At 34.1% G+C, this 25237-nt stretch overlaps 1 protein-coding gene across 1 annotated transcript in view; it reads left to right on the top strand.

Moving 5' to 3' along the window:
* Positions 1 to 25237, top strand: part of LOC140438625 (uncharacterized) — a gene marked incomplete at its 5' end in the record, with an annotated part of 257371 nt that overhangs the window by 177562 nt on the left and 54572 nt on the right. The window contains one exon of the mRNA XM_072528285.1: positions 6157 to 6436. Coding sequence (XP_072384386.1) covers positions 6157 to 6436 — 280 coding nt within the window. The remainder of the gene's footprint in view (positions 1 to 6156; positions 6437 to 25237) is intronic.

Raw genomic sequence — 25237 nt, 5'->3', positions numbered from 1 at the left:
ATCAAGTACCTAGCCTCAACACAAAGTAAATGTATGATATCATTAGTAATGAAAAGCTCGAACAGGTCAACTGGTGATATATTTGCATACTTAGAGAAATTTGAAATTGGAAATATGTTTTGGTTTGTAAGTCACGATTTTTTCATCACTTTACTATTTTTTTATTTTCACCAGATTTAGTACAGAGTATAGAATTACCTCCATGAGAGCCTTTATGTACAATACCTTCAGTATTTCCATAATCGTTACTACCAATTCGTTCTCCACTATTGAATACTATTTCTGCAGAAGCTTGCAGTTACTTGCCCGATAAATTGTCTAGTCCAGTGGTTCTCAACCTTTTCACCCCTGAGGACCACTTGTACCTTTTAGAATTCTTGGCGGATCACTTAGATATTATTATTAATATTTTCCAATAATAGGTAAAATGAGATGAACACTGAAGTTTTACTAATGAATTTATTATTTACAAAATAAAAGAAGAAAATACACAGTGAAAGACAAAAGATATATAAAAAACAAAATAAAAAGTCATAAATAGCGCCAAATTAAGACGTTAATGACTCCCTTGGTCTTGCTTCTCACTTGAAAGATTCTCAATATTTGGTTTGAAAGAAGTTAACGCCAGTCTCATAGGAGAATTCAAATTTAGCAGCCTAATTCTGTGTTTATTCTTGATGATATAATAATGTTGAGAATGATGCCTCACAGAGATAAGTGGAATGAAAAGGAAGAAGAAGTTTCAAAGCTTTTTCCCTTGGCAGTGGACTTTCATCAAGTAATTCTATCCAAAAATCTGCAACATTTTCGCAGTGAGATTTTATCACTTTTAAATGATCATCGGATGAAATTTCAATAAGCTGTTCATTTTTCTGAATAGACAGATTATTATCGTGGGTAGCTAAAAAGGGATCAATCACCCACATATTATTTTTCCTCACATCTGTATCAGCATGGAAGTACTTCTCAAAGAAATCTTGAAGCGATTTAATGTAGGACTTAACCCTTGAATGTAAAACATCCTCATTTAAACCTTCATTTTCAGAGATAAAATCTGAAAACAAGTTTGAACATTTCAAACGATCCTTTTTCAGCTTCAGACTCCTTTAGCAACATTTTTTTCTTAAATGAATAAATTTTTTTCCAAAGGTCAAATGCGGTTTTAGATGGTCCCTGCAGGCCTAGATTTAATATGTTGACCTGTTAAAAAATATCTGCTAAAAAAGCTAACTGGGCCATAAATACTCCGTCACGCAGTGTTTCCGCCCAATAAGGTTTTTTTCATTAAGATAAATACATACTTTTTCTCGAAGTTCATAAATCTGGCTAAAACCCGGCCCCTGGACAGCCACCGAACTTCGGTATGTAGAAGGAGATTGGAATGGATGGATCCCATGTCCTCGCATAACAAAGCAAACAATCTCGAACTAAGAGCATTACTTTTTATAAAATCCACGGCCTTTACCACAATAGTCAAAACCTTGTTTAGGTCAGGACTTAATCTTTTGGCAGCAAGCATTTCGCAAAGAATAAAACAGTGTGTTAAAACAATATCACGGTTTCCTTCTTTCCTTACAAAACTTGGCAAGCCTGTTTTGTGACCTGTCATTGCCGTGGCACCATCAGAGCAAAGTCCTACACAGTCTTTCCAAGAAAGATTTTTAAGTGTAAAATATCCGCCAATGGCTTTAAAAATGTCTTTTCCGGTTGTGTTACCTTGCAACTCAATCGAGGTCAGGAACTCCTCAGATAATGTTTTGTTGTCTTTATCTATGAATCGTATATAAACAAGAAAAATAACTTTATTGGTAATATCTGTAGATTCATCAAGTTGTACAGCAAAAATCTTTGAGAAATGAATTTTCTTTAGAAGTTGGGTTTCAACATCTGATGCCATATCTTTAATTCTCCTACTAACGGTGTCATTGGAAAGACGAATATTTTGAATTTGTTTAGCGTATTTATCACGTATCAGGTATCACGTAGCGTATTTGTTTTGCGATTCTAAGTGAAAGTTGATATGACGCCTTCAAAGTAGCTTTATCATAAGTTGAGTATGACTAAAGGATATTTTTTGACGATTTTAGTTCCATCTCCTTTCTCTAAAAGAAATCTACATGTTTTCCGGCAAAATTTTTATGCTTTGTTTCAAAGTGCCTAGTTAATTTTGCCGGCTTTATTGCCTCATTACTTAATACCTCCGCACAAATTACACATTGAGGTAACTGGACACCAACTTCTTCAATGAATGTAAATCCACATGCTATGTAGTCGGGATTGTACTTACGGTTAGCAGACTTTCTTTTAGGACCAGTTTGAGTTAATATTGTGCTATCACTGGCAATATTACTGGTAGAACATCCTACTTTAACGTTCTCACTATCCGTTTAAAAAAAAACCCGAAAGTTTCATCTGTTTGCTTATTTTATAGTGTATTTTTATGTATGAGAAAGTAATAAAACAATCAATTATGTATGCAAATCCCTTAACTGTTGATACGGGTGACTCAATGAAAAACAGATATTTGTCAACAAGTTTACAGAAGTATATAGGAAAACAATTTTAAATTGAGTATGACCACCAGGTATAAAGGTTGGAGCAGAATAGAATACAATAGTTGTGAGGGTTACTAATCCCTAAATAAGGTTGCCAGTGTCGGAGTGATGGAGGTTAACAGGTACTAATGAATTTGCAAGAAATGTAAGATGTTTATTTTATTGGTTATATATAACCAATAAAAGTTTAATAAGTACCTACCTATTTGCAAAATAAAGTTTAATTCTTTAGATAAAATAAAACGTTTTATTTTATCTATTTGCAAAATAAAGTTTAATTCTTTGCCTATTTGCAAAATAAAGTTTAATTCTTTAGATAAAATAAAACGTTTTATTTTATCTGAAATGAGTGCATTCCACGAAGTAAGGGTTTCAAAAATCAAACATTTAATTCTTTAATTCCAGGAATCTACGACAGTAATTGACTAGATAATTACCTTCTAAACTTATTCCACAGAAAATGTGATAGTGGGTTTTTCCATTTTGTATATAGGAAGGTCCAAGTGGCGTATTCAAAATTCTTAACAGTTCACTAAAAGTAGGTACTTCAGTTGCAAGGTGCAGTTTATTGTGTATACTAGTGTTATGGAAAATTTGGAAGTGCCGTGTAAACGCCGAAAAATTGGTCCTCTAACAGTTAATGAAAAAACATTAATATTTAATTGTTTTAAATCATTTACAGACAAACGTTTCTGTGAAAGTGTTGATGAGACCGTTGAGTTAGTTAGCAGTACACTTGGTGTTGGGAAATCTACGATTTACAGAGTTATTAAAGAAGAGAAATGTGGTAGTTTTCAAATGCCACGTAATGCTCCAGGGAAACCAAAATTTCAAATAGAATATCATTTTAAAGAAGGACTTCGACGGAAAGTGCATGAATTCTTCTTTAGACAAGAATTTCCAACATTGGATAAAGGATTACCCAGAAATAAGTCGAAGTACGTTATGGAAACTTTTAAAAGAAATAGGCTTCCGCTAGAAAAAGAATCCCAGAAAGTCTATTTTATTAGAAAGAAGCGATATTGTCATATGGAGAAGACATTTTCTAAGAACCATAAAGGAAATGAGAAACCAAAAAAGAAAAATATTTTATCTTGATGAAACATGGATCAACGAGGGTCATACACCAAATAAATTTTGGCAGGATGAAACTGTTACAAGTCAAAGGCACGCTTTTGTAAATAACTTATCTACTGGTTTAAACCCACCATCAGGAAAGGGACGCAGGCTGATAATAGTACACATTGGCAGTTCAGGCGGTTTTGTTGAAGGTGGTTTATTAACTTTTGAATCAACTCGTACCGGTGACTACCATGAAGACATGAACGCTGATGTCTTTCAAGAATGGTTCGAACAAATGATAGATCTTCTTCCTAAGAACTGTGTAATAGTAATGGATAATGCAAGTTATCACTCCAGACTTATAGAAGGACTGCCCACAACCAAGTGGTTAAAAAAAGACTTGCAGAATTGGCTGAGTTCAAAAAATATTACGTACCATTCCGGATCTATAAGAAAGGAACTTTATTCGTTGTGTGCCCTTCATAAAGAAAAATTTAAAAAATACGAAATTGATGAAATTGCCAAAAATCGTGGAATGACAGTACTTAGATCCCCACCATATCATTGTGAATTAAACCCGATTGAACTGGTATGGGCACAGATAAAGAGTGAAGTTTTCAGAAAAAATACCACTTTTAAAATTCATGATGTTAAACAGTTGTTTTTGGAGGCCGTAAATAATGTAAAACCTGAAAACTGGGAAAAGGCAGTAAATCACACTATTAAAGAAGAGGAAAAAATGTGGAAGCTGGAAAATATTACTGATAAAATAATCGAGCCAGTTATTATAAATCTTGGTTCTGAAAGTTCATCTTCTGAATCTGATTTGGATTTGTAACAAGTAGCTGTAAGTTTTATATTAATATTTTTATTCATCTATTTAACATACCTTAGACGGTTTTAAAAACTCTTTTTCTCTTTTGTAATTTTTAAAAATTAAAAAAAATGTGAATTTTTTAAAACCCTTTTTAATGTAGGCCAGTCAGTTCTAATATAGTGTTTGATAAAAGAGGTCACTTTTGTTTACATACACATAACACTTTATAACACTGAAATAATTCATTTATTTTTTACAATTATTCAAAGTAATTTTTCAATTAATCTTAAGCACGCCCATGGAGTGGTCGGAGCTACCAGTTAAAATTATGCTAATTACTCTCTCGTTCATAAAAATAAACTATAGTAAACTACAATCACCAAGCAAAAAACACGCACGCTCGTCACTTAACAGTTGAGTCAGCACTGAGTCACTGAGTAAGTGAGTAGTGGAGCGGCGCGATCAAAGACGCAGTGTCCTGTACGTACACGACAGCGTCCGAAACTAAACGAAGATAACGGAACTAACTATTCGGCGCATGAGAAAAAACACGCGGAAAATTGAGGAGAATGAACCTGTGTTCAGGCGCATTTGGTCGTCTGGAAACGTTTTGAGTTAAAAAAAAAAAAAAAAATAAGCCGACGCAATAATTTACGTCTCAAGAGCCAAGATTTAAATTGATTATTATTTTATGACTGTTCACTTCGCGGACCACATGAAAACCGTTCGCAGACCACAGGTGGTCCGCGGACCACAAGTTGAGAATCACTGTCTAGTCTATCACCAGATTCATCTCCGCAATCTTCGTCTGATTCTTCTCAGTTTTCCGGGGATTCTATATAAACACGATCAACTGTTTGATGGATTAAAGTATTATTACAATATTTTAAACGAAACATATACAAATGTGTTTATGTCCTTGAAGAGGTTAAATATTTTATTTTTGTTCCTTTTCATTTATTGCTTAATTAAGAGATATAGTATAAATATATAATATAAAAATATGGATTGTGTTTTTGCTTCTTACCAAACAGCCAAATACATATCCATGTACTTAAAAATAAATCATTATGTTAAGTTAATTCTTTAGAAATATCCTTTTATTTTCCAATTGGTATTCTTTAGCGGCCACTATACTACTCGGGAAATTGATCGAAGTGCAGTGAGTACGATCGTGTAGACAGGTACTTCAGAATCAAAGGGTTCGAAGCTCGAATACGAACTGTCACACTACATTACTCGACTTCACGAGTATGTAGAGAGTCACCTCGCCTCGAATAACTTCACTTCGACACTTCGTCCGAAGAACTTCGATCGAGAGTGTAGACGGCGTTTTAGACAAAGTCAGAAATACGGCGACATGTTTTGTTTATTTTTTTTCTAGATATCATTAACATTCCATTACGTATTACTGTCCAGTCGAACCAAAAAAAAATCAAAATAATTTAAGTTTTCAGTAAGTAAATTGTTACAACAAATGAGTAACTACTCTGGTCAAATCAAGAGATAGTAGATAATATCGCAATTGGCGCCCAAAATTAGCCCTTATTAATGGAATATTGTTGTAATAGAACTCTTTAATGAGATATTTAAATCGCACATGAATCTAAATTAGTCGTGAGAACTGCCTTAATAACCCTGTAGACCTAATTACCTGTAGAAATCTTTTACACGTAATGTAAACTCCCACCGTCGCAACGCTACTCGTGGAGCGTCTGAAAGGGTCAGTGCGCCGGTCATTTACTAATCAATGCCCCACACTCCACACATTTTTACCATTTCCACCTTGCTTCGCCGACCGCGATGTCGTCGTGAAAATGTGCACCAACAACGTGATGGCCAATCCGTGGGGGCTCCGTGAGAGTCCCCCCTTAGGCAAAGTTATCTTTAAGTGTTGTCCCTGCTTCTTCACGAAAGTTGCAGATTATCCTATAATTGGTATTAAAGAGGCCTCGACGCCGGTTTTGACGATTACCTTGCCTCCGGAATCGCTCAGTGAAAAGTAAGTTTATTTAATTTTAATGAATAAGAACATAACGGTACATGAGTTCAGGTAAATACAAACAAAGTTGTTTTGCTTACCGGGTCGAGGACATGTCACAGGGGTATTGTTGTTCTTTAGTATAATACCTGTTTGAGCTTCAGTTTTTTTTTAATTTCGTGTTTTATAAGAAATTTTATGGAAAACATCGGAATGCTGGAAGTACATTTAAAATTTCGGTAACAATAAACTAGAAATAAAATTGCAAAAATAAGAGCAGGTAATTTTTAATCTACGAGTGTTACATATCAGCTGGAATTAACAAAATTGCGTGGATGTTTGATTGCGGTTTATTCCACTGTTACCCCCCTTAAATGTTTGGTTGAAACTAGTATTAAAAAATAACAAAATTATTTTTATCTGAACAGTTTAATAGAATATTTTATGTCTGTTCTTTTTATTATTTTTCTTTCGTATTTTATTAATATGACCCTTTAGTTTAGAAAACCCGTCAGGTAATTTGTCATTAACAATTTAATGGTTTAAATCGGGCGTAGGAAATTTCGACACTAAGCAGGTAGCGACTAAAATTTAATGGCAATTTTCGACACCAGCCCCAATTCCCGTTTTTATCTTACAGGTATATTCGACACCAAATAAATATAGCTGCGACATAAATAAAATACCATTATTAATTAATTTATTTATTTTAATAAAAGTAATGTGTATTTTATTTCTTTATAACTGTAATAATATCTAAATATAATACAACTAATACCTAATTTTTGTACATTTTACCGTTAATATACTTGTATACAATGATGTATTTGCTATTATAGGAATGATAAGATACAGCTTTTATAAAATCTAACCTACGTATTTGTTGGGATCGTAGTTTATCCATCATTTTCTCCAAAAATGCCAATTTAGCCTTAACAGTAGTATCTTTGATTTTTGCTGGTATATGTAAACTATTTATTTTGACATAAGTGTCTACTTGAAATTCTTTTAACTTTTTAATAAAAATAAAAATAGAAGGATGTGTTGAATAAAAAGAAGAATTAAATCTCGAAAGAAAGGATTCACAGGCATTTGTGGTCCTCGCAATAGACGGATTCTGATTAGACCATATATATGGTGGAAATAGAGCGCTATCGAAAATGTAATTTTCCAGTAAATAATCGGCATATATATCAAGTGTTGCGTTTATAGGTTTATATGACATTAAATCATAAAGAAAGCATTCTTCAACTTCTGCTGGATTTAAATAAGTTAAACCAAACGTATGCCTTAACCATTTTCCAATTTCTGAATTTGTATCCTTATATTCTTGTACCAAACCCAAAGATTGAATTTTTTTAAACCAGTTTTGGTGTAAGTGAAAACGGCATACACTAATTTTTGCATTGGGCCACATATACAATAAAGCACAGTGAATTGCTTTTTCAAAGTCCACAAATATTTCAGTTGGCTCTAATGATAATTGAAATGTTTCAAAAATCTTAGACCTTAATGAAGAAAATAAATTTTTGTATGTCATTGACAATTTGTACTTTAACAAACAGTATGCTAAAGGAACATAATGTCCATTTTCCAAGCCATGTATAGTAAATAATTGTAGAAAATATTTGGTACTATATGAAAATGTACCATCCATATACAAAGTTTTTAATTTACACAACAAACGAATATTTGTCTCGCATGAAAATACAATTACATTTAATTCAGGATGATTTAAAAATAAAAAACTTTCATTGCGACAGGTTTTAGGAGAATAATTACTAACCGCGTTATGGACTTCTGATATCCTTCTTGGTAACGGACCTGGTAACAGTTTACGACGACAGTTGTAAATTTTGTAAATGCACACTCAGCAACAGCAGTTCTTGTAATTTTGGCAGGCTTTTCCGATATGTCCTCTTGGGCTTTTCTTTTACATGCATTGGTTACCATCTTTACTTCAAGCTTTTTTGGATCGGCTTCATGATTATGTACCAAATCACTTCTTGTGATGGTGAGGTCCTCACAGCCTATTGTAAACACTTTTGCGGCACTTAGTGTTTCTTTGGATGCAGCGCCAAAATATCTCGCCGCTTTTTAACACTTTTTGTTTCGAGAACGAATGATGCTCCACCACTAATAAATCTCGACCACGGGAACTTTTTATCAAACTCATTTTTTAAATATCCGTATACGTGCACAAGTCATCGTCAAACAAGAAATAAATTACAACTGAAATAATTTAGTCACAAGTACACAAGTGCCACGCCCCCCGCCGTGACAATAAATATTGGGAAAACCCGCTTGTCCTGCTTGGGTGCAAATGTCCATCGCCGCTAATTACCTACCTACCTGCTTTACGCCGTGGTGTCGAAATTTCCCATAATAAAATTTGACCCTTCGATTACCCCAGGTACAAAGACAATTTGGTGTCGAAAGTTCGCCCGCCGTTTAAATCATTGTCTCTCCTAAACCATTAAAAATATTCAAATGTACCAAATGGAAAATTATTCCTTTTGAAAAATTAACAAAATGTCGTAAACTTTGTTCCGATTATTAGAACTGGACTCACTGTTATTAAAATAACAAATGTTGTGAAAAATAGGCATTCGATAGAGCTTTTCTAAGTATAACTCAGCTTTCATACGTGCGATTAACTTTCAAAATCCCCTCATTTTAAAGGTTATTGTTTTAGCTTGTATTGTAATAATAAAAAAGTTATAACAATTGAGCTATAAACTTTAAAAATCGCGCTCGGAGGTGCACGGTCAAATTAGTTTTGAAAGTTAATCGCACGTATAAAAGCTGAGTTACACTTGGAAAAGCTCTATCGAGTGCTATTTTGTTAATTTTTTCAAAAAGAACAATTTTCATTTTGGTAAAATTAAATATCTCTAATAGTTTAGGAGACACAATAATTTAAATAATTAAATTGTTAATAACAAATTATCTGACGGGTTTTCAGCCTGGTCCCCTTAAAACATCAAATCTATTCACAAAGTACCGAGAGGACATAAAAGTAAATACTCAAACCTCCCCCGCGCCTAGACTAATTAGCCATACAGCTAATCAAATATGATATACTAAGTGACAAAAGGAAAGAACACCCATCATCATCATCATTGGCTCCACAACCCATGGTGGGTCTTGGCCTGCTCAAGGATAAGTCTCCATTCTCTCCTACTTTTCGCCTTGGCTTTCCAGTTTCGTACTCCCAACATTCTCAAGTCTTCCTCCACCTGATCCTTAAATCGTGCTCTGGGTCTGCCTCTCCTTCTCACTCCATCTATTCTTTAGTTTTAAATATGTTTTGGCGGCTCCGTCTCATTCATTCTCTCTATGTGACCTAACCACCGCAGCCGGTTTATTTTGATGGACCTAATAATATCAGGTTTGTCATACAGGCGGAAAAGTTCGAAATTATAGCGTCTACGCCATAATCCGTCCTTCTGTACTCCTCCATAGATATGCCGGAGAATTTTACGTTCAATGCATCTTAAACGTTCTTCATCGCTCTTTGTCATCGTCCATATTTCCGACGCGTAGGTGAGAATGGGCTTGATAAGAGTTCTGTATATCACTAGTTTCGTTCTTTTTGTAACTAGGCTTGTTGTTAAAAAAATTTTAATCCATAATAGGCTTTATTTGCCAGATATATCCTTCTGTTTATTTCTGCACTTACAGCATTATTCTGATTAATTTGTGAGCCTAGGTATATAAACTCTCTTACTCCTTCGAAAGTATATGTTCCGATCGTTAGATCTTCGAGTTGTGCTGCTTGTATATAATTTGATACTTTCATATACTTCGTCTTACTAGTGTTAACCTCTAGTCCCATTATTTTTGTTGCTGCTTCAAGCGCCTTGAATGATTCGACCACGTCCGCGTTTCTTCTTGCAATAATGTCGATGTCATCGGCGTATGCTTGTAATTGTACGCTGCTATTAATAATAGTTCCTCTGGTTGTTATTCCAGATTTTCTTATCGCTTTATCTAGTGCAATATTAAATAGAAGGCATGATAGGCTGTCTCCTTGTCCTATCTGAGACTAAAACTGTCTGGAAACTCCGTTCTGCACTCTAACTTTACATTCGACTCTTGAGAGGGTCGCTTTCACCAATTTTACTAAGTGTACTTTTATGCTGAATTCTATCATGGCCTTGTACAGTGCGTTTCTTTCAACACTATCATAGGCACATCTAAAATCAACAAAAAGGTGATGAGTATCTATGCCATACTCATATGTGTTTTCCAAGCTTGCCTTAGAAGGAATATTTGATCGGTCGTTGATCTTTCTTTCGAAACCCACACTGATATTTACCTATTATTTCTTTACAATATCCCGATAGTCGGTCGTAAAGAATATATGCCAATATTTTGTATGTTTCCTTTAGGAGGGTTATTCTTCTGTAGTTGTCCTATACTGTTTGAACCAAACAAAAGAACACCCAGTAATACTAAATTTACTAATTTCTAAGAATATGTTTTGTAAACTAAAACAAAAAACAGCAGCAAGCAGTTTTTCGCTCATATTGATAAAGTGGTTTTTGTGATATCGTCTGTTCTTACAAAAAAAGTAAATGAGTGATAGCTGTGTTTTGTAGGTAGAATTGGTATTTATTGATCTGACAATACTCGTATGTTGTGGAAAGCTGCTTTAGTCTGTTAATTATGCCTAGAATGAGAAGACGAGCAAAGTTTTCAACAGCTTTGATAGGGATCGAGGGGGTCGAAGAGTGGACTTGCGTGAGACTGATTTGTTCTTTAGATAAATAGCTACGAAGTTTACAAAATATCAATATGGTGGTAGTTTGTTGTAAGGCATAGAAAAGGGTTTACACAAATATCTACGGATACAAAGCGTGTCGGAAAAACCACCCCACACCAAGATAGCCGGCGTAGGTTTTGGTCTCTACGGGACCGCTTCACACCCACAAAGTCAACTGCAGGCCAACAGTTTGGAAAACATGGAACACCTATTATAATTCGAACTGTTTACAGGTGGATAAGAAGTTTTGCACTTATTTTATTACCATCATCAACCTGTACCCATCCACTGCGCGGATATAAGGCTCCCGCAGCTCTTCCCATCTATTTCTGTCTTGCATCCAGTTAAAAAATGCATTTTTGTTATACACCGATGCAATTTATTATTTATCACATGAGTCCATTACTGCAACAATTTCGACGATCGTAATGTTCTCATCTATATGTTTTAGTTTAGTTAGTATAATTCCACTTCCAGTACCTTTACGTGAATTTTAATGCCGCCTTCGAGGAGTTCTATGGCCAACAGTCTTCTTCTTCTTGATGTGCCCATCTGTGACGAATGTTGGCGATCATCATGGTAATCTTTATCTTATCTGCAGCAGCACGAAAAAGCTGCAAAGATGTTGTATTGAACCAAATTCTGAGGTTCTTTAATCAAGATGTTCTTTTTCTTCCTGGACCTCGTTTTCCAAATATTTTTCCTTGTAGGATGGCTTGAAGGAGAGCATATCTGAATTCATTTCGCATAATATGTCCGAAGAACTGTAATTTTCGAGATTTGATGGTCAGTACCTCTCGGTTCTTATTCATTCTTCTGAGGACCTCCTCATTTGTGACTCGGTCAGTCCAAGGGATCTTAAGCATTCGCCGATATAGCCACATCTCAAATGATTCCAGTTTTCTGAAAATATCGTCGTTTAAGTTCCATGATTCAACACCATAAAAAAGGATTCTTTTCTTGCCAATTATTATAAGCTTTGTCTTCTTAACGTTTATATTAAGTCCATATTAGACAAAAACAAGACAGAAAACGAGACAAAATATAGCCTTGTCTCACTCCACGCACGATTTTCACATAGTCAGTGTGTTCACCTTCAAACAACAAACAAGTGTGGCCAACAGTGATTACAAGTATTCTACTGCTAACACGCTTCAGGTCATCAGTTCATCTAGTTAGTGGATGTCCTCTGCTCCGTAGTGTTTCCTGTCTTGGCCCAAACTCGACAATACGTTTTGTCCATCGGTAATCTGATAATCTGGAGAATCTGCCCAATTCCATTTTAGCGACGTGATTTTTCTGATAGCATCTGTTGTTTTTGTTCTACGATGTATTTCTTCTTTTGGGATTCGGTCTCCCAGAGAGACATCCAAAATCTGTAGCTTCATAGCCCTTAGTCACGCGAACCTTACTCATTACGTTTGGTATGAATGTTAATGTTTCTACTCCACAAGTCAGTAAAGGTAACATACACTGGTCAAAGATTTTCCTTTGGGGGCATCTGGGCAGATACAATTTAAATACGAGTACATCGGTTAATTTACCAAACGCTGCCTTTCTGCTTTTCTACTAGCTTATGGTATTGAATGGTTTCTCGTAGTCCACGAATATCAGTGTCAATGCTTTGATATATTCTGCAGACCTCTCTATCAGGTTCTTTATCACTAGTAAGTGGTCATTAGTGCTATATTCCGATCTAAAACCAGTTTGTTCTCTAGGTTGATAGAAGTCTAACTTAGCTTCCAGTGTTTTTTTTTTGATAATTTTGGTGAAAGGTTTTTATATGTGAGAGGAAACTGATATTACGTTGGTTCTTTAAATATGTTTCGTCTCCTTGTTGGTATAATAAAACAATGACTGCATCGTTACATAGAGAATAAGTTTTTTCTTGGTAGATGCATTTGGTGAAAAGTTCAGCTAAAGCCTAGATAATTTTATTTTTACCAAGTTTGGTCGCTCCTATCACAGCTCCGTCATTGTCAGGGGATCTTTATTTTTCATTTCTAAAAGTGTCGTTTTGACTTCATATGGTGTTATTTCTGGCAATAATTCTCATCTCTGATTTGTGATTTTAGGCAAGGGCTGATCTTGCCTTTCGTCAGTGCTTTCATTCATTTCGCGATAAACCTCAGCATTATCTTAACAAATTTCTGTGTATCTTCAGTGAATCGTTTTTTATATTGATTATGCTTTACTTTGTATAATTTATTGCACTTACTAAAACAGGTAAGGCAGAAGGGGCCAAACTATTGGTCAGACTAAAAATGATCGAAGTACAATGGTTCTGCCAGAGATGCAGATATACAATCAGGACCTAAAATTAACGATGAAGCTATACACGTTAATGTAAAGAAAGCATTGGAGAAATTAAATCAGCGGTTTAATTGGCTAGAATATCAAGATTATAAGCCTAAGTCAGCGTTTAGTTCAGTTAAGTGCCGGTCACTGAATCGGATCTCGTATTACTTGGATCTTTATTAATGAAACTACCATCTGAATTGTTAACTAACAAATGTATATTGAAAGATACCGTAAGAGTGTTTATTTAATGTCTCTAGATTATAGTAATTAGGAACCTTTAGGTCTTTAGGGAGAATGCCGAGAAGAACTCGATACACTAGCAGAACATAACAGTGTCAGTCTGAAAGAAGTCATTGGGATCATCAAAAGAAGTACACGACAATAAAAGAAATAGAGAACTTACCAGAAGAAGATAAGCTACCAAATCCTTTTATTCAGAACCGGCCTTAGAAGTACCAAAAAGCACTCTCTGCGACCGGGAAGAAGCCTGTACACAAACCCAACATAACTCCCACTGGAAAAGTGTACCTGGTCATGCAAATGGCAAAATGTATTAAACGTATATTGAACGAATATATAATAATACCGCTAATAAGTGCTGAAGTACTACAAAAAATGAGCAGGAATCAGCTCAGAATTATAACGGGCATCTTCACATGACGTGAGTCGGTTAAGGAATACCTGTATATAACGAAGCTGTTTCATTGAGACTTAAGCTGCACACTCTATATCATAGAAGCTGAAACAATGAATAAATATTTAGCATAATTTGGGGTTATAAGCACATAATTCACAACGGGATCTTTATCCGGACATTTTGTTTTCAAAAAATTTGCTATGAAATCAGAGAAGTATAATTTTTATAGATCCTACTAAATCATAGTTGCTGACAATGAGATGCAGTATACTAATGAGTTGAAATGGACATTATTGATTTGATTATATAGTTTCTGACAGAGGATGATGTACGTGGACAGGTGTCGGCCGTAGCTTAGTGACTAGGTATTGGCTTACTAAACCGGACAAGTTCGGTTAGATGTGTATAGACACCAAAAATTTAAAGTTTTCAATTACTGAGCCACCACTGTGCTTACGAGGTCACGTAAAGCCTACCGGCTACGTACGTAGCCATTAACACTAAAATCTGAACAAGAAGGTTCACAAATGGAAGATGTACAATAATCTAATAACTAAGATAAGGGATAAGGGTAAAGTATCACATATTTTAACTGAGACTCCTCTATATAGGGCAATTTCCCAGTGGGCTATGCTTAAAGGAGATTCTACTGGTTCTCTGATATAAACTTGATAGAGATAGAAGAATCCCTTTTTTTAAAAGTTAGTATATTTAGCGCAAGAGCACGTACTCAAAGATTGCGTACGTATTATAGCTTAGATTGGTGTAATAACTGAGACTATTTGTGGATTCTGCCAAGAGTCACAAGAGTTAAAGAGTCACGTTATACCAAGATTTTTTGAAAAAGGCGTAAGGTTGCAAACTCTAGCGAATTTGGTATAATTTTTGCGTTTATTAATAATTATAATATTTAAGTCTTTGTTTTAACTATTAATAAAATTATCATCAATTCGTCTCGTAAGAAATTGGCTTTGTTTAGTTATTCATTGAGAGTTATTTACATGTTCTTCAATTTTAATGTGAATTAGGTATGTGGATACTACCATTTTGTCTTAGCTTATTATTTGTTCTCATGTAGGCGTTTTTTATTTCTCCTTACTTGTCCAATGTAAAACTGAGGAAGTTTAAAACTTTACCGGAATAGTCATTCTTGTTATGATTCTTGTTACTCATTGATAAATAGAAAGTACTATAGTTCACTGTAGCCACATTCATTATGAATTTTGTTGTATTATGTATTTTTTTTTGTTTCATACATACTACATCTTCTATATTCAGACATATAGAATATTAAATACAAAACGAAATGTTTCCTTAGGTACAAGGATACTTCGAAAGTCACGCAATTAGTTCATTGCCCTTAGCGTTGGTCAATTCATTTAACTGAACGATTAAAAGGTAAAGGGTCGTTCATTTCCTAATTGTGGCAAAAAAACTACAGTTCAATAACTTCTATATCTTAATAAAGGTTAAAAAAGCATTGAACTTAAATGTTTGTTTCTAACAATTTAATATTCTCGTTAACTAGATGTAAGTATCTGATTTGGATTGTTTTCTATAGAGAGATCTGTCAGAGTTCTTTATAGTTGAATATTTTTGGAAAACTATGTAATTAAATATAATGAAATTAAAAAATCCAAAATATATATTTTATTGAAACTGAAATAAACATTATTTTCGAAAAACTGTTACGTGTCATATGAATCATTTTATCTGAATTGACGATGTTTGTATATGGTTGTATCATTTTATCTAAAATTCATTGATTTGAAAATACATTAAAATTTTTTTGTAGTTTAACTATAATTATATCACGCATTTTGTTGTTTTTGTCCTTACCAATTTTCATTGTTGTTGTCCTTTAGGCCTGGTGGAAAAGATAGAACTTGATTAACGTAAAATTATAATTTAAAACCAGAGTTTTCATACGATAAATCTTTGCCAATTTTTCTAGTTTAGATAGCTGAAGTTTGCTCTTAACAAAACTTTTTATGTTCTTAAGTTATTTGGTTACTACTTTTTAGGTCATTTCTTAATTGTAAAGTAATAGTCCTCTTTCCTAACTATCATAACTTGAGTTACCTACACCAATATCAATTCCTTTAACGACATTTCCTGCCTTAGCATCTCCCATCACGTCTGCTTTGATCTTAATCTCCTACTACTTCCAGAAATTTGAAGTTATTGAATTACTTGAAGGTATTGGTTGATTATCATTTCGATGTTGCAAATACCTTAACCATTTTAACCTATGGTCTCTCACGTTTACGTTAATTGGTGCGACTCCTAGATTTATCCTAATATATACATTTTTAATTATATACTTTTTTGTCTCTCCACTCATCTATCTAAACATCATTTCTGACAAATGTATTCATTGTTTCTCTTTCTACATGCATCTCTATATATTTCGCCAGTTCGCCCTCCAAAGTAAAAACTATAAGAACAAGCTTAATTTTGCTGAGAATGTTAATTTTGGGACCAAAAAGTTTACCACTCCTGCTCTCTGACTTTCTCCTAAAATCTGCCCCGTAGGAGGAAAAACGGAAAACATATATTTACCATGAATCTGTACGCCATATAAAAAATTGTTTAAAACAAGAAATATGTAGCTGAGATAATTTTGTACAAAAATGTTTATTAGCACTTCTTGTGTAGAATGAACTGTTTTTTTACAAACACTCAGATCTATTCTGTAACTTTTAACAAATCAAATAGAAATGACTAAGTCGAATCGTAATTACCTTAAATCGGAATGTTGGATATCTATCGCGTCGTTTTTGTGTTTGGATTGGCATTCTGTAACTCACATCGTAATCGGTGTAAATCGAAAACGTCAACTTCTACTTGACGCGCTCAGAAGTTGGTGGCAACCCCGCACTAAAAAGAGAAATAAGTATTCTGTGACGTTATGTTACAGGAAAGGCTAGTGCGCGCGAAAAATTTATCAAAAAAGAAGATTATATTTCAAGCTTGTCGTCAAGTAGTTTTGATTTGTTTTGGTTAAGTTCGTTACAAGAATACAAAATGGCAAGCGGAACACCAAAGAAAAAGACATCTGCTGAGCAGTTAAATTATTTAGTAAACTTTATCTAATTAAATAACATAACAGACTAAAAAATGTCAGACTAAAAAAGTCAACAAATAAATGTCAAAACAAACGTCAAGACCAATTTCGATGTCGAAATTTGATCTCGACCTGTGATCTCGACAGAGCTTGTCTAGTCGAAATTAATTTCTACCCAACATTCCGATAGTAGAGGTCGAGATGAGTTACAAAATACCGATTCCTACAATTCCGATCCGACTTGCTGACCTCTATTCGATTTGACTCATTTCTATTCGATTTGTAGTTACAGAATAGGGCTGATTGCTTGTAGTGACCGGTGATTTTAAATGTCAGTTACACGCGCGAAATCAATTTTTTAAATAAAATTTGTATTAACTCGACGGTTAGTGCGGCTTTTGTATGCAATTTTTGTATTTTGCTGGAAATAAAGTCAGTTTTTATCAAGCTGTTAAAAATAAATAAACGTTGCGAAATTTTTGCATATTTACGATTCTCATAAGATCAATAAAATTTATCATTTCCATTGACTATAGAATTACCATTATCAAAGCCTGGTCTTCAAAACTTATAACGTAAAATTTCGATTTTGAGTTTTGGCAACAAATATGAGGCATTTGAAATATGCCTAAAAACGCTGAATTTATAATTTCATATTACATTCTTGCATTCATTCGATAATAATTATGCTTCCACCCTTTCACTATTTTTTCCGTGATCAGGAAAATATCTACCGCACGAAAAAATTTGTAAAAAAGAAACTGTAGGAAATTGCATTTGCAACAATTTCAGCTTGTACCATTTTTGTCGAATTCTGAAAAATGGCGGAGATATTGAGCCAAAAGGTTCTCCCTTAAAATCAAATGGCGGCTGAATGTAGGAAATTTAAATGAGATATGAAGAAGAAAGGCTCAAAGTATCTCTCCAGTCGTCGTTAGATATAAACTTTTGATTTTCACAGCTACCCTCGGATATCACGAAAATCTTTTTTTATTAGTCGGGGAGAAATGTAATTCGGTTTAAATCACGTTTAAATATTTTTTAATTCAAACTTTGCTTAATATAAAAGATGCTAGGCAAAAAGTAAATTCAGCTACACATTTATTTGTATTTGTGTTAACATTTTTAGCCAATTTTATTTCTAATCTAATTTACGAAGTGACATAGAAATTCTATTACTCCGATAAATATTAATTAAAATTTATATTTTAACTACTACGTCTTAATAGTGTTGTTTTAAAATTTTTTCCATTACGACAAAAACTATATTAAACTAAAATTAAACATTAATAGGAAACTTTGTTGAATGTAACGTAAATAAAATGTACTATATTTTAAATTCATAAACTACTGGTCGTTTTAGTTCTTCAAGTGAAGCAGAAATTCTATTATAAATCTTGATTTTTATCTAACACCACAAGAAGAAGTACAGGGAAGTTAAATCGGGAGATTCTGCTGGCTATTCAATAAAATCTCTTCGTCCAATTAATTTCTTAGGAAACCGTTGGTTAAAGTATTACCTTACGGTCGCTATATATAAAAAAACAAATCATCTTCTGATTACCTGTTACCGCTTTTGATTATATCTGTATGATAAGCATATGTACAATAAGTTCCGACAAGCGAAGTCGAGGCAAACCACCCACCCGATGGACCGACGACCTAAGGAGAATAGAAACAAACTGGATTGCAGCAGCTAGAGATAGAGAGAACTGAAGACGTTTGGAGGAGGCCTATATCCAACAATGGATGTGAAAATGGGGCTGGATGATGATGATGAATAAGGGTTCATGTAAATATGCGAAATTATTAAAATAATTTCAGAGTTGTTAAGACTATATCACGAGGGTTGGTTCATCATAATTATAAGAGGCATTTAGATATTATGCAGACAACTAAATGTTAAATTGTAAAAACGCTTGTCAATATTACTGTTGTATATACTCCCGGTGTTCATACGCGGGCAGTTGTCACATCATCACATGTCACACGCGGTTTCTTGTATCAGTTCGATCTGTCTTTAGAAGATAGACTTGTACACACCACTATTTCTTTTATTTAATCACTATCACCAAGAGATGAGGACAAAACGTCTGTTCTTTACGTGAACCAAATATAGAGAGAGGGATTTTTCTTTTGCATTGTCCAAGAATGTCTATACTTCTTGTGGGTGACGATAACTGTAGGCAGGAAGAATTATTAATAAGGGTTGGTTTAAGTAATTTAAAATTGAGGTTGGGTATTATAGAAATTATACGGTGAAAAATGGAACAATATCTTTTAAAAATAGGATTCTTGTTATAATTCTAGATGCAAAAAATTTTGCTGCAAAAAGAATGAAAATTTAAAACGCATAAATTCTTACCCTCATATTTAATTTTAATGGTTGTTAGGTATGTGTTTCGTGGAAAATTTTAGGATTTTTTATCAGCCAAATAACGTCAATTGTTTTGATTAACAGTCATTTATGGGAAAAGAACATTCATTCTAAAAAAATATCAGATAGAAAGTTTTATTTCCTACAGCAAGTGTATTTTGTGGGGATGAAATTTGTGTTTCAGATTATTTTAAACAGATTATTTAAAATAATCTTTTTTGAAAACAATTTCTGGAATTGAAAATGAAACGTCAAAAACAATTATAAAATGTAATTTTTATTACAATTACTTGTCGCTTAAACCCATATAAATGCAATAATTTACTTAGTCATGCCACATAAAAACAGTTTTAGAACCTTTTGAAATATACTATGTTTCACAAACAAATTACAACGCTCGAATAAGCGAAAGCTATAATTTGTCCCCGGTCTATTTAAGAAATGATAATTATTTGGTTTGTATTGTCAAAGTGTCGGTGTGATTGATATATGTCTTAGTGATTATTGTGCCGATGTTGCTAAAAGATAATATTATTGTCTTTATAAAATGCAGTGAAAATTTATGTGAATAACTACAAACAAAGAAATATTTAATATACACCTTCTGGTCAAAAATGTTTTTTTTTCATGTTTTTTAAATTTTTTCAATGTATAGTGGTTTAACTGGAGAGGAAGTAAACATTTATACTAAAAGACGGTATTCATACTAACAAAAACAATTCTTTTAATGTTCGAGTCACCAGAGAAACAAAATTTTGACATTTGGCAAGTATTGATGCAAATAATACTTCGTAATACACATAATACTTCATCTTGTTTACTAGCAACAGATATTTTGCCTTTTTTTATTGCATTTACGATAAGTTTCACGTTTATCCTGATAACTTCAGATCACTGTTTATTAGCGTTTTGAAATTGTGTTTGTATGACTTCCGAAAATAATACAAAAGTTGTGGTATTACGTAAAGATGAAGATAATCGCATCGATAATGCTCTAACGAAGACTGGAGAATAAAGTGGAAGAGCAGAATCACGCAGAAAAAGGTGCAGAGATCAGCGTGATGAACGTTTTTTTTTTAATTTCTGCATTACGGATCCGCTCTTTAACGTCAAAATAATCTCGCTAGTCGTTTGGTAAAAGCTCGAGGAACTCATATTTCTGCAATAACTGTAAGAAGAGTCATGCATGAAAGTGGTTTTCGTTCTCATAAGCCAGTAGCATGCCCTAAATTAACAGCAGCTCATCGAGCTAACAGGATGAAATTTACGAATAATAACATAGAGTGTTGTAATGTTTTCTGATGAGTCCCGTTTTCCGTTTTTGCTTAAGATCTCCAGATGGACGTGAACGTGTATGGAGGAGACCGGGAAAACGATTTACACCTTGCTCTATTTCACTCAGAACGTCGTTTGATGTCAGAGATATTATGGTATGGACGGGTATTTCGTTTAATTGACGCACCGAATTAATTTTCATCGATCATGGAACTCTAACAGTAGACGGCCACATGTACGACAGTGTCTGTAGGACAATGTTGTCCCCTACACCTCTTTCGTTGGGGATAATTTCTTGTCATTCTTAGAATCGTCATGGACTACCTAAATATTGTGTAAATTTCCATTTTGGATTAGCTCGCTTGTAGTCCTAACATGAATCCATTAGAATATTTATGGGGCTTTTAGGAAATAAGATTGGGAAGATTTATATTGCCAGAAAAGATAAAAGATTGAAGAGCTGAAAATAGCGTTGAATAAAGAATGGGAACATATATCGCAAGAACAAATTTAGTAACTTATTGCAAGTATGCCTCAGCGTATTGAAATCCTCCGCAGATATACTGAAGGCAATACCCAATACTAAACCTAAAGAACAGCCAATTGTATTTCACGATTTTCATTATTAATATTTACATCCTCCCCATTTAAACCACTTAACACCTACAGAATTTAAAAAAACATACAAAATGCAAGTGTCTGAATTTTTTTAGCTTCTTTTTTTTTCAGTATCCTGTACGATTATCGAACGTTGGCTATCATATTGGCAATAATAACTTTGTTTACGGCGGTGGTCTCTTGATACCATTCTCGGAGATTTTGGAGCCAGTATGTTCTTCTTCGGCCTCTTGGAGTAAGATCGGCGATCTTACCCTGTATTATGAGGTGTGGAAGGTTATACCTCTCTGGATGTCTCATTACATGACCGAAATATTGTAATTTTCGAATTTTTATCGTGTTTGTTATTTCTGTTCTCTTTTTTATTCGATGTAAAAATATTTTTTCATTTTTTATTCGATCAACACAACTTATCCGCAATACTCGTCGATACATCCACATCTCAAAGGCCTCAAATTTTTTCATTAATGTCTCTGTAAGGGTCAGCTCACCATACCATACAGCAATGTGGAGAATATGTAGCAGCGTATTAATCTGATTTTAAGGTTTAACGTAATATCTCTGTTAATTAGATTTTTCTTTAATTTATAGAAGGCGGCTCTGACTTTTTCATACGCTTTGATGTTCGTTGGTTGTAGTTCGTAGTTCGCTCAGTTTTGCTGACAACCATAAGTTTTGTCTTAGAAGTATTAAGTTTTAGCCCTTATTCATCACATGCTTCAGTTACCTTGTTTCTAAGTCGTTGCAGGTCTTCTTCATCGGAGGCAATAAGTACCATGTCGTCTGCATATCTCAGATTTTTGACATTAATTCCGTTGATTTTAATGCCTGTATCTTTAACTAAAGCTTCTTTGAAAATAAATTCGGAGATTTTAAAAAGTAGAGGCGATATAATGCATCCTTTCCTCACTCCATGTCGTATTTCCACTGCTCTCGTCGTGTTGTGTCCAATTCTAATGTTTGCACATTGATGCCAATACAAATTTTTGATAAAACGGAGGTCTCGGTCATCAATTCCCACGTGTTGCAAGACACCTATAAGTTTGTCATGGTTTACTCGGTCAAAGGTCTTTTCGAAGTCGATAAAACACATATATACCGATTGTTCGATATCCCTACATCTTTGAACCATGACTTGTAAACTGTAGAGTGCTTCTCTGGTTCCAAGGTTGTTTCTGAAACCAAATTGTTTAGTTTTAATAAATGCCAAAACAGTTACACTGTTTTTTCATTTATTTTTTTCGGTATCATTACAAATGTTAATAGTAGCCAGTATGTTGGTATATTATGTCCTGTTTCGTACATTTGATTAAAGAGGCTTAGAAGAGAATGTTTACCCTTATCGTCGAGTAGTTTGATTATTTCGCTTGGAATTTCATCTGGACCGGTTGCTTTCCTATTCTTTGATAGCTTTATAGCTCTTTCCATTTCATCGAGTATTATGGTTGGACCAGTTGATATATTTTCGATTTGAATTTGTGTTTTATCGTTATCAAATAGCTCCGCAATATATTCTTTCCACCTCTCTGATCTGTCTTGTTCCTTGACTCTAATATTTCCTTGTTTATCAAGTAAACTATTTGCAGTTGATCCATATGTTCCAGTTATTTCTTTAACCTTTTTGTACATATTAAATGTGTTATTCTTTTTCTGCAGTTCTTCTATTTTAAGACATTTGTTGCGGTACCATTTTTCTTTTGCATCCCGGATTTTCCTTCTGATTTTTTTATGGATTTTATTGTATTCTTTATTGTTTTTATTTTTCTGTTTTCGTCTGCTTTCCATTGGTCCCAATATTTCATCAGTCATCCATTGTTGTTTTCGGTTATTAATAGTTTTATACTTTCTAGCTGTTTCTTGCATAATGGTTTTGACATGATTCCAGTGGTCTTTGACGTTATGTGTTTCTTCCGATTTTTCGAACTTCTTTCATTCTCGTGTATAATTTCATGACTATTATTTCGAATACAGTCAGTGTTTATTCGGTTAGTCGGTTGTTGGCGTTTTACTTTTTTAAGTTTGAGTTTTATGTCACTGATTAATAAGTTATCATCTGAGGGGACATCGGCTCCAGGTAGTGTTTTAGTTATTTTGATTGATATTCGGAACCTTTCGTTAATTGTTATATAATCGATCTGATTATATAAGTATAGATTGTTTTCTATGCAGAATTCTACAAGGTCTCTCCTGTCATAACGCTGTTCAAGTCCAAAATTCCCTAAAATGTTTTATTGTCTACCTTTTCCTACTTTGTAGAGGTCATCTTCACTACTGCTGGATGTGGGCGCATAAATTTGGACCAGATTTATATCTACTGGTTTTGAGTTTAATTGCATCACGATGACTCTGTCCGAAATGTAACTTACAGATTTAATACAGCAATAGGCTTTTTTATGTACAATGTATGCGACGCCATTCCGGTGGTTAGTGTCTTCTTCTCCGGAAGAGAATACTTCGTGGTTGTCTATGTTACATTTACCAGTCTTCGGCCACCGCATTTCTATTGAGCATTTATATTAAGCCTTAGCATCTCAGGTATATTATTTCTTATCTTACCAGGCTCGTAGCGACTTCTCACATTCCATGGCCTATGCTGATACCTGATTTTATTCTTATTTCTTTTTCATTATCATAGGGATTTTGCTGGATAACGGCCTGGGAAGCCCTGTGTGCTTGTCTTCTCCTGTCAGATCTTGGTGTCCGAGGACCATGATCAGTATACCTTTTCTTATCATATGATAGTGCCATTATGATTGAACTAAAGGATAATAATGGGATGGTTTCCCGTTGCATTCCCCATCGCAGTATCACAATCATTTAAACTGCTCCAGTCATGCTTGTGATAGTCCAGTTTCAAGCCGATCCAGGATTATTTCCTCTGCGCCTTGAGCTTGTACTGATGATAGCTGCTCTCCTTCATCACATATAGTGATTCAATATAATCCCTAAAATCAAGTGATTGCCTCTTCCGCCATCCACACCGTTGTGGACTTCATCCGTGACCTGGATAAGGTAGCCTAAGCAGGTACTAGTTTCCCAGGTCAGGAAGCACCTGAAATCTGCGGAGGGCAGGGATTTATTCATTTTCCCTGATAGGACTATTCAGAGGAGTTCCTACCCATTACCCGTTTTTTTTTACCAGGAGTCTATATAATAATGAGTTATATAAAGCCATCAAAAATTGCATTGAAACATATTGTTAAAATTAAATGTTATATTTTTTTTTTTAATTCGAACTTCTTTTTCATAAAATAACATCCAAACATTCACTGAAAAAATATACTGCAAACGAGATTCACGAATCGCATGGGGATTTTCATCGGGGTTAGGTAATAGACAGACAACTAATAGGGTCACATTTCTTTAATGCACCTTTGACCAGTGCTGCGTACTTAGATTTTTTACAAATTATTTTGCCGAATGTACTACCCAATGTAGCCGCTGAGGCAGCTACTTTATATCTGATAGAACATCACCAAATTTTTCACTCCATTTTGTGCTCAGCCAGAGGCCATTTTAAAGTCAATAAATCAAAATTTGTCTTATAGTTAATCTATTTTTATCCATAGTTTCCTATGATATTTCATATGTAACTATAAGTTCAATAATATTAAATATACTGTGTAGCATAGGCGTCGGCAGCCTCTCTGTCCAGAAAGAAAGACCATAACTATACATTTATAGTTCTATATTTTATGTTGGATAATAGTATGCGTAGATGCAAATAATCCAAGCGGAATCCATGCTGTGTAGTGCCCTTTTAGTAGTCGCCTTATTTG

This window comes from Diabrotica undecimpunctata, chromosome 4 (genome assembly GCF_040954645.1).
Source record: "Diabrotica undecimpunctata isolate CICGRU chromosome 4, icDiaUnde3, whole genome shotgun sequence".
Lineage (NCBI taxonomy): Eukaryota > Metazoa > Arthropoda > Insecta > Coleoptera > Chrysomelidae > Diabrotica > Diabrotica undecimpunctata.
Note: the sequence above shows the minus strand (reverse complement) of the source record. Positions and strands in the feature narration are given on the sequence as shown.